Source organism: Entelurus aequoreus, linkage group LG15 (assembly GCF_033978785.1).
Source record: "Entelurus aequoreus isolate RoL-2023_Sb linkage group LG15, RoL_Eaeq_v1.1, whole genome shotgun sequence".
Lineage (NCBI taxonomy): Eukaryota > Metazoa > Chordata > Actinopteri > Syngnathiformes > Syngnathidae > Entelurus > Entelurus aequoreus.
In genome coordinates, this window is record NC_084745.1 from 10,720,139 (window position 1) to 10,734,483 (window position 14,345).

Consider the following 14,345-nt stretch of genomic DNA (forward strand, 5'->3'; position numbering starts at 1 on the left):
CATCCACGAATCTTTCATCCTCGCTCAAATTAATGGGGTAATCATCGCTTTCTCGGTCCGAATCGCTCTAGCTGCGTTGAAAACAATAGGAAAATACGAGGAAGCGAACAACTGACTACGTCACGCTACTTCCGTTAGGGGCAAGGCTTTTTTTTAAATCAGAGACCAAAAGTTGCGAACTTTATCGTCGTTGTTCTATACTAAATCCTTTCAGCAAAAATATGGCAATATCGCGAAATGATCAAGTATGACACATAGAATGGATCTGCTATCCCCGTTTAAATCAAAAAAATTAATTTCAGTAGGCCTTTAAGAGTGTTTTGAGATAAGAGCTGTCTCTCAACTAATTGTTATGCTTGCAAGCAAACACTTTGAGTTACAAGATTCCCCACCGCCAAGCGGTTGATATTCACTGAATTAAAGAAAGAAATTATCAGAAAAATGACAGAGCGTGGAGCATACTTGCCAACCTTGAGACCTCCAAATTCGAGATATTTGGGGGGGTTGGGTGGTTTGAGGTGGGCGAGGTCAGGGTTAAGGGGGAGGAGTATATTTAGAGCTAGAATTCACTGAAATTCAAGTATTTCTTATAAAATAAAATAAATACTTTCAGTGAATTCTAGCTATATATATATATATATATATATATATATATATATATATATATATATATATATATATATATATATATATATATATATATATATGTATATATATATGTATAATATGTATATAAATAAAATAAATACTTGAATTTCAGTGTTCATTTATTTACACATATACACACATAACACTCGTCTACTCATTGTTGTATTTGAAAGTGCAATCCTTTGCAGCCAGTAGCACAGCCTTTGAAGGAGCATAGGTATGGGCAGTGTAATATTCTGGGTTGGAGTCAATAACCAGGCGAGGTGATGAAGTTACGTCTCTTTACTTCATACTTCAGAACCGACTCCCACACATGCCCATGACAAATTTGTGCTTTGTTTTAAAGATGTGATATTTGGATTTACACTATATGAAAAAAAATTGAAAATTAATTTTACCTTAACCACCTCATTATACTATTGGCTAAGTTTTATATTCATAAATGTAAGTTTCTCAATACCCAACCTTTTTTTTTGTGCCTTTAAAAAAGATTTAGAACTCTACATTAAAACACTCTCTACCTCTAACAACCAAAAAGCTGTGGAAAGGATGATGCTGTGCTCCAAATTTGGATTATTTACGGAACTTGTGTGACCCTATGGCTTTACATTTTGTTACATATATATATATATATATATATATGTATGTATGTATGTATGTATGTATGTATATATATATATACATATATATATGTATATATATATATGTATGTATATTTTGCATTCTTCTTTAGTTGCTTTATTGAGTTTACAAACCCCCTGATGCTGTTTTGTACTGTTTCTGTACTTGTTTTGATTATTATTTATTTATTTTTATTGTATGTAAATGTTCAATGTTATAAATAAAGGTTTTGAAAAGAAAAAAAAAGACTCCCACACTTCCTAACTACAATACAACGTAAACCGTTGGCCAACCAAAAAGTAACCACAGAACACTATACGGTATGGTGTTCTGTGGTTACTTTTCGGTTGGCTAAGCGGACGTGACGACAGGCTGTTCTCACTCAGGTCCGCACGGACCTGGAGGGGGCGTGCCTTAAGTCCGGCTGGAAATCGGGAGAAATTCAGGAGAATGGTTGTCCCGGGAGAGGCACTGAAATTCGGGAGTCTCCCGGAAAATTCGGGAGGGTTGGCAAGTATGGCGTGGAGCTAGCCAACTTGGTGGAGCGTATCAATGCTAGTCTGCACCATGGTGAGGCAGATAGAGCCAGTCGAGAATGTAAGGATTATACCTAAATAACTGATATTAATCGATTAAAATAGGAAAAAGCTGCTGATGGTGTGTTTGACGGAGAAGCAGCTGGATAGAGACATCGTAGAAGTCCACTCTCCAAGGTAAATATTGTACATTATTATTACATTACTACAAACACTAATGTACTGGTTTGCACTATCTTCTATTGCAGGGGTGTCCAAAGTGCGGCCTGTAGCTCATTTTTTGACGACCCACGGGCCAATCCTTAGCATCGGCATGATAGCTTTTTTGTTAATTTTGCAACAAAAAAAAATTGCTAACGTCATTATACTAGCTTTTTTTTTTAGCAACTTGTGTACGTATCAGTGACGTGCGGTGAGGTTCATGTCAGGTGAGGCACTGACTTCATCACAGTCAGATTTACAAACATATGAACCCTAAAGAGTATCTTATTCACCATTTCATTGGCAGCAGTTAACGGATTATGTTTAAAAGCTCATAGCAGCATTCTTCCCTGCTTGGCACTCAGTATCAAGGGTTGGAATTGGGGGTTAAATCACCAAAAATGATTCCCGGGCGTGGCGCCACTGCTGCCCACTGCTCCCCTCACCTCCCAGGGTGTTGTCAAGGGGATGGGTCAAATGCAGAGGACAAATTTCACCACACCTAGTGTGTGTGTGACAATCATTGGTACTTTAACTTAACTTTAACTTTACACATACAAACTGTAGCACACAAAAAAGCACATTTAATTAAAAAAAACGTTATGGTCTTACCTTTACTTATGAATGAAGTCCATGCGCCGCTCCTTGTGAACAAAAGCATCGATAACTTGTTTATAGAAGTTTTCCTTATCTTTCTTCAGTTTTAAAAGTCTCTCTGTCTCGATGGAGATGATCCTTTAATTATTACCTCCTGCTTCGATTGAAAGTCCAGTTTAGAAAACTGTTTTATTTTAGATATGTAATCCTCCATGTTAATAGTCCAGGCAAGAGGAAAAAATAAACGATCGCTGCTAACTGTTGCTGCTTGTTGTCACTTCTTCTGCAGCCGAGTAGTCGCAAGAATGATATCTGGGATCACTACCGCCCTCTACCACCAGGAGGCGGGATTACTGCGAGCCTCAGCCAGTGTGTCTTCGCAGCAGTTTTATGATTGCTCAGCACAAGAAATACGTTACACACATACAGTTGTTGACAAAATACACTGTACATTATATACCTCAGCTAACTAAACTATGGAAATGTATAATATAATTCATATAGCAATACGGTCTCACTGCACAGCAGGCCAGCAGTTAGCCGAGTCATTGCGCAATCCATGTTGACGTGCCTCAACTGGCTGGTGACTCACCGCACCGTCTCTTTTCAGTATTTGAACGGCAAATGTGAAAATTCAGCAATTTTGAATAAAAATAATCTAAAACTGGTGAAGTTAAATGGAAAATAACTGTATAGTATAATCACTGGATACATATAACAATTTAATTCTTTTTTTTTCTTTTTACATTTTTTTTCTTCCCATGATGGCAGGTGAGGCCCCGCCTCACCTGACTGCACGTCACTGCTTTGATTTGTCAGTCTGTGGCTCTCAGTGGAAAGAGTTTGGGCACGTATTGTTTTTATACAATATTTATTACCGTATTTTTCGGACTATAAATCGCAGTTTTTTTCGTAGTTTGGCCGGGGGTGCGGCTTATACTCAGGAGCGACTTGTGTGTTAAATTATTAACACCTTACCGTAAAATATCAAATAATATTATTTAGCTCATTCACGTAAGAGACTAGACGTATAAGATTTCATGGGATTTAGCGATTAGGAGTGACAGATTGTTTGGTAAACGTATAGCATGTTCTATATGTTATAGTTATTTGAATGACTCTTACCATAATATGTTACGTTAACATACCAGGCACCTTCTCAGTTGGTTATTTATGCCTCATATAACGTACACTTATTCAGCCTGTTGTTCACTATTCTTTATTTATTTTAAATTGCCTTTCAAATGTCTATTCTTGGTGTTGGGTTTTATCAAATACATTTCCCCAAAAAATGCGACTTTTACTCCAGTGCGACTTATATATGTTTTTTCCCTTCTTTATTATGCATTTTCGGCCCGTGCGACTTATACTCCGAAAAATACGGTATCTAAAGGTTCATGTTTTTCTTTAAAATGCATGTTAAAGTTGTGGTGTTTTGGGGAACCAAGCACAGATTAAATTGATTTCAATACATTTCAATCAGACGTTGATTTGAGATACAAGTGTTTTGAGTTAAGAGCTCCGTCACAGAACTAATTTAGCTAGTAAATTCAAAGTACCACTGTTATTGGAATATAATAATTGACAAAATACATAATTGTGCCTTAATGATTTTATTTGGTCCCATTCAAGTCGAGTGCAGCCACTTATTAGCATTCATGAGTTTGTTCATGCCCTGTTGTTTTGCTTGTTTGGTCACATGACTTGGAGCACCTCCCCTTGCATGATTTCAAATGGATTACATCACGTAGAATAAAAAATATATATATTTAAAAAATTTCATGGCTAAAATCGTAATGACAATTTTCACAAGTGCAATTTCAGTTGGCCCCGGCTCGCCTGCAGGGCGGAGCTTCGGCTGTTAGTGAGGGCGGTGATGATGTCACTGCGGCAGGCGATGATGTCATGCCTCGCTCTCGGCTGTGTAGAGGCGGTACACCAGTGTGACGATGACGACGACCACGGCCGGAATGAACCAGTTAGGCCACCAGCTGCAAGGCCAATGTAAGTGCACATGAGTGTCAGCGTGTGTGTGTGTGTGTTCTTGTATTTCTACCCTTCTTGAGACATCAACAAGGAAAAGTACCTTTCAAATGAGGACCGGTGAACAAGTTAGGACCGAAATCATGGTCCCAATATGGAAAACCATTACATCTAATATAGAGCCAAATACTAGTCCGTGAATATTGCTCCAAAGTAGGGATGTCCGATAATGGCTTTTTGCCGATATTCCGATATTGTCCAACTCTTTAATTACTGATACCGATATCAACCGATACCGATATATACAGTCGTGGAATTAACACATTATCTTGCCTAATTTGGACAACCAGGTATGGTGAAGGTAAGGTCCTTTTTAAAAAAAATTAATAAAATAAGATAAATAAATTAAAAACATTTTCTTGAATTAAAAAAAGAAAGTAAAAAAATATAAAAACAGTTACATAGAAACTAGTAATTAATGAAAATGAGTAACATTAACTGTTAAAGGTTAGTACTATTAGTTGACCAGCAGCACGCACAATCATGTGTGCTTACGGACTGTATCCCTTGCAGACTGTATTGATATATATTGATATATAATGTAGTAACCAGAATATTAATAACAGAAAGAAACAACCCTTTTGAGTGAATGAGTGTAAATGGGGTAGGGTGTTTTTTTGGGTTGGTGCACTAATTGTAAGTGTATCTTGTGTTTTTTATGTTGATTTAATAAAAAAAAAATTAAAAATAAATTAAAAAACGATATCGATAAAAAAATAAACGATACCGATAATTTCCAATATTACATTTTTAAGCATTTATCGGACATCTCTACTCCAAAGTCAGGATTTTTTGTTGATTTAATGTGTATACAAAAGTGGCACGGGCAGCAATATATGATAAAACAAGACAGCAGCTAAAGAAGGACTTCCCTATTCATCCCCGAAAAAACCTGGCAGGTGACCAGCTGACTTTTGTCATCATTTTGCCAAAATTTTAAAGTGTTCTTATAAAATTGTGTCATTTGTCGAGTAAAATTACGACTCTTTTCATAAAATTGCCAACATTTTAGGCTTTTCTTGTAAAATTGCGACTGTTACTGAGTAAAATTCCAACTTTTATCAGAAGATTGCACAACTGTTCAGTTTTTCTTGTAAAATCTTGACTTGCGTCGAGTAAAAATTACGACTTTTATCATAACCCTACAACCCTAGACTAACACCCTCCCCCCACCACATGCCACCTCCCCGGATTGTAAATAATCAAATGTATATACTTGTTCTTATGCTTTCTCGCTGCTCGCTGTACATATCCTACCAAGTCAGACCAGGCACGTTCTCAGTTGGTTATTTATGCGTCATTTAACGTACACTTATTCAGCCTGTTGTTCACTATTCTTTATTTATTTTAAATTGCCTTTCAAATGTCTATTCTTGGTGTTGGGTTTTATCAAATAAATTTCCCCAAAAAATGCGACTTATAATACAGTGCGACTTATATATGTTTTTTTCCTTTATTATGCATTTTCGGCCGGTGCGACTTATACTCCGGAGCTCTGATGATTAACTTGTGTGATGACTGTATTATGCTGATAGTATATATTTATACCATGAATTGATTAACGTGGACTCCGACTTAAACAAGTTCAAAAACGTATTCGGGTGTTACCATCTAGTGGTCAATTGTACGGAATATTTACTGTACTGTGCAATCTACTAATAAAAGTCTCAATCAATCAAAAAAAAAAAAGGCTTTTTTCAGAGGTCTCAAGAAGGTAACAAATAGAAGAATGTGTGTACCTTTCTTCGTCGTTCAAGGTGGTCACCAGACTTTCCTGGAAAACAAACAAACCTCAGGCTCTTTATGAAGCCTCCACTGAAAGCAAAAAGCAAACTTACCGACGGCTGGGCCAGCTTGTCTCTGTCGTCCTGCAAAAACAAACAAAAAGATAACGCTGAGTCATGTTTGTCAACTAAACACAGGACGCCATCTTTGTCTAGTTGTTTTTTTTACGTCTCGGGGCTACAAGCTATATAAAAGGAGACTGGTCAGACCGGGTGCAGCTCGCCAATGACCATCTGGCTGGCCATCTCCCGGGCGTCGCTCGAGTGTCCCACGTCCTCGAAGCTCTCGGTGGCGTTTCCGCCCGCCTGCTCCCTCAGGACCTCCTCCCCGCCAGGGTGCTGGAAACAAGGGTTGGACATTGAACGCATCATAAACATTTTTTTTTTGATAAGAGGATAAGATATCAAGGCACGGACATGACCTCAGGTGGCCTTCACGCCGCATCCACCATCAATGGCAGCATGCAAATGTCCTTCCACGTAACCATGACAACAGTCCAAACTCTTTGTTGAAGGACTTCTAGAACATTGTCTTAGGACACGTTTAAGTGAAGGTCTTTTACTCTACTTTTACACACAAACATTACTTTTGTTTTAGTCGCAATATGTACAACTGTGTCCTTAAACCAGTTAAGTGGAGTATCTTCACCTGAGGGGGTCTGTCACGCCAAATTTCTTCCCTCTACAAAAACCTTCCCTCCCCCATTTACTTCCGGGGCTGCGTCCAATAAAATCACAAAGTTGCCGGGGGTCCTTAACCTGCACGCGACTGTCCTGTTTCGCGCCTGTACAAAAAAAACAACAATAATCGATATCTTCAGATTCCAGCAGCTGTCAAAGCCGAAGTGCTATCGATCGCTGTCAATGACGTAAGAGGAAACATGACCACGGAAGTAAATGGGGGAGGGAAGGTTTTTGTAGAGGGAAGAAATTTGGCGTGACAGGTCCTTCAAGAAATAGATTGAGTCTCCCCCGTCTACTTCCGGTGCAAAGTGGGCCACATTTTGTGAGGGGGGGTCTTCGTGCGCGCGCGTGTGTGTGTGCGTGTGCGTCCTCACCTCCTCCAGGAACTCGGTGACATCGTAGACTTTGTAGTGGATGATGATCCAAGTGGACTTGAACGTGTTCTGCGACTCTATCTCCGCCAGTCGGAAATATTTCAGCCCATCGGGACTCGTCTCTTCCTCGTCCGCCATCTGTCTCGCTGAGATCTAACAGGCACGTCGCCGTAAAGGAAAACCAAACTTTACCTTAAAGCACGACTTTAAACTCCGCACAGTCGTCGACATTTACCCTACTTGCTGTTAATAATCTAAGCATAGTTTCAGATAACTTGAACTCCGGTTTGTAGCTTCAAAATAAACTCAACGAGCGCTTAACGTTGAATGTATGCTTTATTTTGGAAAGCCATTTCCGGTCAGGTGGTGTTATAACTCCTTGTACTTTACAGTATTTCCCAAAGTTTATTGCAATGTTTTTTTTAAACGCCCCTAAGCGTTTCTATTGGTTGCGGACTTTCAGTCGACTTTCTGATTGGATGTGCTTCAACACCCATTTATTTAGTGGGCGTGGCTAAATACAGGTTCACGTGCGGCCATCAGGAAGTCACTCTTGCCGCGGATGTTTCATGAACCCGTTAAATAATATGAAATAACTTGTTCCAAACTTTGTGTTGTCATTTCCAACTACTACCAACGTCCCCCTAACGCGTCAAAGTAGTCAACTCTATCAGTGTTTTTACCCCAAATTATATGTTTTGTCTTTTTGAAGAGGCAACCTCCATCTTGTCTCTTGTCTCCCATTCAGAGCCAGCCAGGTATGTTTTGACACACAAGGTAGACTGTGCTCTCTTTCTTCAATGTAAACAACAAATATCAACAGTTTACTCAACAAAACAACAAACACAATGGAAACAAATGCTTAAATAACTCGTATGTGCAAGGCTAATACGATACTAGTGCTGTGGTGAATAGAGCAAAAGCAAAAAGATGAAATGAACATGAGGAGACATGTCAATATAACAATAAAAACCTTCAAAATGGTTCTAAATTATTATAATGACAAGTGACGACGACTTTATTGTCTGACAAATGTCTAGTTTTGCCCGAAGGTCAGAGGTCAAACCCAGGTCCGCTCCTAAGTGCTTTGTATTGTGTATGTCGGACTGGAACTATTATTTTTATATTACATTAGAGATGCCGATAAATGCTTTAAAATGTAATATCGGAAATTATCGGTATCGTTTTTTTATTATCGGTATCGTGTTTGTTTGTTTTTTATTGTTTTTTAAATTTTTATTAAATCCACATAAACACAATACACTTACAATTAATGCACCAACCCAAAAAACCTCCCTCCCCCATTAACACTCATTCACACAAAAGGGTTGTTTCTTTCTATTATTAATATTCTGGTTCCTACATTATATATCAATATATATCAATACAGTCTGCAAGGGATACAGTCCGTAAGCACACATGATTGTGCGTGCTGCTGGTCCACTAATAGTACTAACCTTTAACAGTTAATTTTACTCATTTTCATTAATTACTAGTTTCTATGTAACTGTTTTTATATTGTTTTACTTTCTTTTTTATTCAAGAAAATGTTTTTAATTTATTTATCTTATTTTATTTTATTATTATTTTTAAAAAGGATCTTATCTTCACCATACCTGGTTGTCCAAATTAGGCATAATAATGTGTTAATTCCACGACAGTATCGGTTGATATCGGTATCGGTAATTAAAGAGTTGGACAATATCGGATATCGGCAAAAAGCCATTATCGGACATCCCTATATTATATGACTGGAAGTATTTTATTTTAAATCAAGGAACCAATCACTAGTATCAGTTATACGAAAATATGTAGATCAGTATAATTTAATGTACACAAATATTACTCTATCGGTGGGAATTATTCTGAAATGTTGGCAATTATTTTATTTTCTGTTGTTTTCTTTGTAAATGCTGGCCCCACTATGGACTGGACTCTCACTATTATGTTAGATCCACTATGGACTGGACTCTCACTATTATGTTAGATCCAGTATGGACTGGACTCTCACAATATTATGCTAGATCCACTCGACGTCCATTGCACCGATCGCCCAGGGGGTGGGGGGGTTCCCACATCTGCGGTCCCCTCCAAGGTTTCTCATTGTCCCATTGGGTTGAGTTTTTCCTTGCCCTGATGTGGGATCTGAACCGAGGATGTCGTTGTGGCTTGTGCAGCCCTTTGAGACACTCGTGATTTAGGGCTACATAAGTAAACATTGATTGATTGATAAGTCGGTGGGTGCCATTTTCCAATGCTTTGGCAGTGACATCACCTATTTGAATTTTCCCTCACCTAAAGAAAATTGTAGAATTTTAACAACCTAGAAAACATACACAAATAATATGCAATAATAGATATAAAAACTATAAATAAAACTACAATACAAATTAGGGCATAATATTAATGTGAGTACAAAGTTGTACTATATGTCATACCTGGTGTGCGTACGCTAGAGCTACTACCCTTTAGAGTTTAGAAAAATGAACATGAAAAGTGAGTCCCAAAAAATAAATAAATTCAATTAAAACTAAATAATAAATAAATATATATACATGTGTATACATACATATATGTATACATGTGTGTGTGTATATACTGTATATAAATGTGTGTGTGTATATACAGTTGTGGTCAAAAGTTTACATACACTTGTAAAGAACATATTGTCATGGCTGTCTTGAGTTTCCAATAATTTCTACAACTCTTATTTTTTTGTGATGTAGTGATTGGAGCACATACGTGTTTGTCACAAAAAACATTCATGAAGTTTGATTCTTTTATGAATTTATTATGGGTCTACTGAAAATGTGACCAAATCTGCTGGGTCAAAAGTATACATACAGCAATGTTAATATTTGCTTACATGTCCCTTGGCAAGTTTCACTGCAATAAGGCGCTTTTGGTAGCCATCCACAAGCTTCTGGTTGAAGTTTTGACCACTCCTCTTGACAAAATTGGTGCAGTTCAGCTAAATTTGTTGGTTTTCTGACATGGACTTGTTTATTTAGCATTGTCCACATGTTTGATTCAGGACTTTGGGAAGGCCATTCTAAAACCTTAATTCTAGCCTGATTTAGCCATTCCTTTACCACTTTTGACGTGTGTTTTTTACTTATTCATTGTACTGTTGGAACACCCAACAGCGCTCAAGACCCAACCACCAGGCTGATAATTTTAGATTGTCCTGAAGAATTTGGAGGTAATCCTCCTTTTTCATTGTCCCATTTACTGTCTGTAAAGCACCAGTTCAATTGGCAGCAAAACAGGCCATAGCATAATACTACCACCACCATGCTTGACAGTAGGGATGGTGTTCCTGGGATTAAAGGCCTCACCTTTTCTCCTCCAAACATATTGCTGGGTATTGTGGCCAAACAGCTAAATTTTAGTTTAATCTGATCACAGAACTTTCCTCCAGAAGGTCTTATCTTTGTCCATGTGATGTCATTAAGGTTTTAGAATGGCTTTCCCAAAGTCCTGACTTAAACGTGTGGACAATGCTGAAGAAAAAATCTATGTCAGAAAACCAACAAATTTAGCTGAACTGCACCAATTTTGTCAAGAGGAGTGGTCAAAAACTCAACCAGAAGCTTGTGGATGGCTACCAAAAGCGCCTCATTGCAGTGAAACTTGCCAAGGGACATGTAACCACATATTAACATTGCTGTATGTATACTTTTGACCCAGCAGATTTGCTCACATTTTCAGTAGACCCATAATAAATTCATAAAAGAACCAAACTTCATGAATGTTTTTTGTGACCAATAAGTATGTGCTCCAATCACTCTGTCACAAAAAAATAAGAGTTGTAGAAATGATTGGAAACTCAAGACAGCCATGACATTGTTCTTTACAAAAAGAGCACTAAGTGTCTGTCTACAAAGTTGTTTTTTTAGAACATGTTAGACGAGTGCAATTCTTAGCAGACACGTAAACAAAAATTCTGATGAAATTACTGGGTGTGTTAATTCTCCTAGTCGGGACCAATACAGTCACATAGATGTTCTGAGTGCCTGCAAGTCCGCATTCAGGGCAGGATTACTGGGGCGCCACAGCCAGACCCTACTCATGGCAGCCCACCCACAGAGTCAACTGTAAGTTACATCTATTATTCATCTTCATCTGCACACAGCTGATTACTACATGTAAAACAAACACTTTATAGTTGTGGTTATTGTAACATTATGTGTTTGAAATTATTTAATCGTGTCCTAAAAATGACAGAATTGGCCATTTATAAGGTATTGATGAGATTGTAAAGGACTGTTATTGATCCGATGTTGATGTGCTAAAACCTTTCTCGTTTAGAAGCTACATACAATATTAACTGTTCTTTGTTTATGCACATGATGACTATGTATAGTGTTTGGATGTATTCATTAAATTAATCAGAATCAGAACCAGAAATACTTTAATAAGATTTAAGATTTTCAGGACAATCCCATTCTAGAATCACCAAAAATGATTCCCGAGTGCTGCCACCGCTGCTGCCCACTGCTCCCTTCACATCCCAGGGGGTGAACAAGGGGATGGGTCAAATGTAGAGGACACATTTCACCACACCTAGTGTCTGTGTGAAAATAATTGGTACTTTAACTTAAGATCAGACAAACATTACAGGGAGACACAGAACAGGATCGCTGATGGGTCTGCCAACTTCCGGCTGCCCTTACAAAAAAGGTGAGAAACTGGTAAAAGCTGGGGGAGGAGGGTTGAGAAAAAAAATTCAGTCTAAGCCTGGGCCCCTGGAGATGGGGTCCAGACTGAGGCCAAGGGAAAACAAACTCATAGCCATAGCACACATAAACTTGTGTAAGAGGGAAACATCAAAGAACATTAAAGTAAAACATTAAAGTAAAACAACTACAACAAAAAACATATACACTGTGGTGACCTCTGCGGTGTTCCACGCCATCGTCTGCAGAGGTGGGGGGGAGCATGGCCAGAGACAGGAGCAGACCCAACAAAGCAACCAAGAGAGCTGACTCCACCCTCGGCCGCCCACCAACTGCCAGTGTCCAGTCCGCATGGATGAGCAAGGATACGTCTAAGGAGACGAAGGTGTCCGATACAGTCGTGCTCATAAGTTTACATACCCTGGAAGAATTTATGATTTCTTGGCCATTCTTCAGAGAATATGAATGATAACACAAAAACCTTTCTTCCACTCATGCTTAATGGTTGTGTGAAGCTATTTATTGGCAAACAACTGTGTTTACTCTTTTTCAATCAAAATGAAAAAAGAAAGTACCCAAATGACCCTGATCAAAAGTTGACATACCCCAGTGACTTTGATCTGATAACATGCACAAAAGTTGACACAAACAGCTTTGAATGGCTAATCAAGGTTCCAATCCTCACCTGTGACATGTTTGTTTGTAATTAATGTGTGTGTATAAAAGGTCAGTGAGTTTCTGGGCTTCTGACAGACCATTGCATCTTTCATCCAGTGCTGCACAGATGTTTCTGGATTCTGAGTCATGGGGAAGGCAAAATAATTGTCAAAGGATCTGCGAGAAAAGGTAATTGAACTGCATAAAACAGGAAAGGGGTATAAAAAGATATCCAAGGAATTGAGAATGCCAATCAGCAGTGTTCAAACGCTGATTAAGTAGAGGAAAATGAGGGATTCAGGTAGACCAGCAAAGATTTCAGCCACAACTGCCAGGAAAATCGTTCGAGGTGCAAAGAAAAATCCACAAATAACTTCAGCTGAAATACAGGACTCTCTGAGAAATTGTGGTGTGGCTGTTTCAAGATGCACAATAAGGAGGCACTTAAAGAAAAATGGGCTGCATGGTCGAGTCGCCAGAAGAAAGCCATTTCTGCGCAAATGTCACAAAGTATCCCGCTTACATTACGCCAAACAGCACAGAGACAAGCCTCAAAACTTCTGGAACAAAGTAATTTGGAGTGATGGCTTTCTTCTGGCGACTCTACCATGCAGCCCATTTTTCTTCAAGTGCCTCCTTATTGTGCAGATCCAAAAGTTCACAAAAAAGCACCGCAGAAGTCACGAAAGTGCCACCCCTTGTCGCACAGTCCCAAAGGGTCCCCAAGAGGGAAACATCAGGAACACAAAAGAATTACACTCTATTCTTGGGGGGTAAAAGTGATTCAATATAATACTTTGATTATGACACAGTTCATCTCTGCAAAAATTGTTAGATTACCGATAAGAGAGTTACATATATGATAATAAAGTACATATTGTACTGTTTACGGGTTGAAGTACCCTTTAAAAAGCTCAAATCTACCACAAACGACAACTTATGGCTGCCAGAGTGTTAAAGTAAAATAGTTAAAGTTTCAAAATATTACTTTGAATCCTCTCTTGCCAACCAATAATACATTGATTTAATGAATACATCCAAACACTTTATTAGTATTTATTATTTGCTTGAAAGAACAACTAATATTGTATGTACCTTTTAAACACGGTTCAAGCACATCAACAACAGTGTCATTAATATCATAAAAATGGCCAACTCTTGTCATTTTTAGGACACGATAAAGGCTTGAATCAAATCCTTACAATAACCACGACTATAAGTGTTTTCATACACGTAATCAGTTGTGGACAGATAAAGCCCCAGCAGTGCAGATTTAACACACTCACACAGCGGGAATCAGTTTTTGGCAGGGGACCCCCTGAAAAACTGTAATGCCCCCTTCAAATGTATAGTGTCAATAAAGCCGCTGCTCCTTTTAAATGTTTTGTTTCAACTACTGTGCGAGTGTTCGTCATAGTGCAGATGTGTAAGGGGAAGAGGCACAACGCTAATTGAACATTCATTACGTCGTGACAAGATTTACTTTCACGAGGTCGCACACAAACATAAACTGACTCACAA

General features: G+C 38.4%; 2 protein-coding genes and 1 long non-coding RNA gene across 6 annotated transcripts in view; 2 read left to right on the forward strand and 1 right to left on the reverse strand.

Moving 5' to 3' along the window:
* Positions 1–745: 745 nt before the first annotated feature.
* LOC133629803 (uncharacterized) lies at positions 746–3,151 on the forward strand. The gene is made up of 3 exons (XR_009821121.1): positions 746–1,839; positions 1,911–1,982; positions 2,054–3,151. It is a non-coding gene; the product is annotated as an uncharacterized LOC133629803 (long non-coding RNA).
* Positions 3,152–4,206: 1,055 nt separating this feature from the next.
* On the reverse strand, positions 4,207–7,829 carry LOC133629802 (cytochrome b5). Its single transcript, XM_062020814.1, has 5 exons — positions 7,489–7,829; positions 6,641–6,769; positions 6,485–6,514; positions 6,386–6,420; positions 4,207–4,594 (listed from the first exon to the last, which is right to left on the reverse strand). The coding sequence occupies exons 1-5, from the start codon at positions 7,624–7,626 to the stop codon at positions 4,507–4,509; spliced, it is 420 nt and encodes a 139-aa protein (XP_061876798.1). The 5' UTR covers positions 7,627–7,829; the 3' UTR covers positions 4,207–4,506.
* A 205-nt stretch (positions 7,830–8,034) lies between these two features.
* Positions 8,035–14,345, forward strand: part of dipk1c (divergent protein kinase domain 1C) — a 32,736-nt gene continuing 26,425 nt past the window's right edge. For 2 of the 4 annotated variants that reach the window (XM_062020818.1, XM_062020819.1), the window contains exon 1: positions 8,035–8,246. The gene's annotated coding sequence lies outside the window, so the exon portion shown is untranslated. Of the gene's footprint in view, positions 8,247–11,468; positions 11,586–12,972; positions 13,014–14,345 lie in introns of those variants that run through there. The other 2 variants (XM_062020817.1, XM_062020820.1) reach the window with 2 other exon arrangements.

Coding starts and splice junctions, on each gene's coding strand:
- LOC133629802 (XM_062020814.1), bottom strand. CDS start 7,626: ATGGCGGACGAGGAAGAGACGAGTCCCGATGGGCTGAAATATTTCCGA. Junction 6,770..7,488: donor TCACCGAGTTCCTGGAGGAG/GTGAGGACGCAC, acceptor CCTTGTTTCCAG/CACCCTGGCGGGGAGGAGGT. Junction 6,515..6,640: donor TCATTGGCGAGCTGCACCCG/GTCTGACCAGTC, acceptor TTGTTTTTGCAG/GACGACAGAGACAAGCTGGC.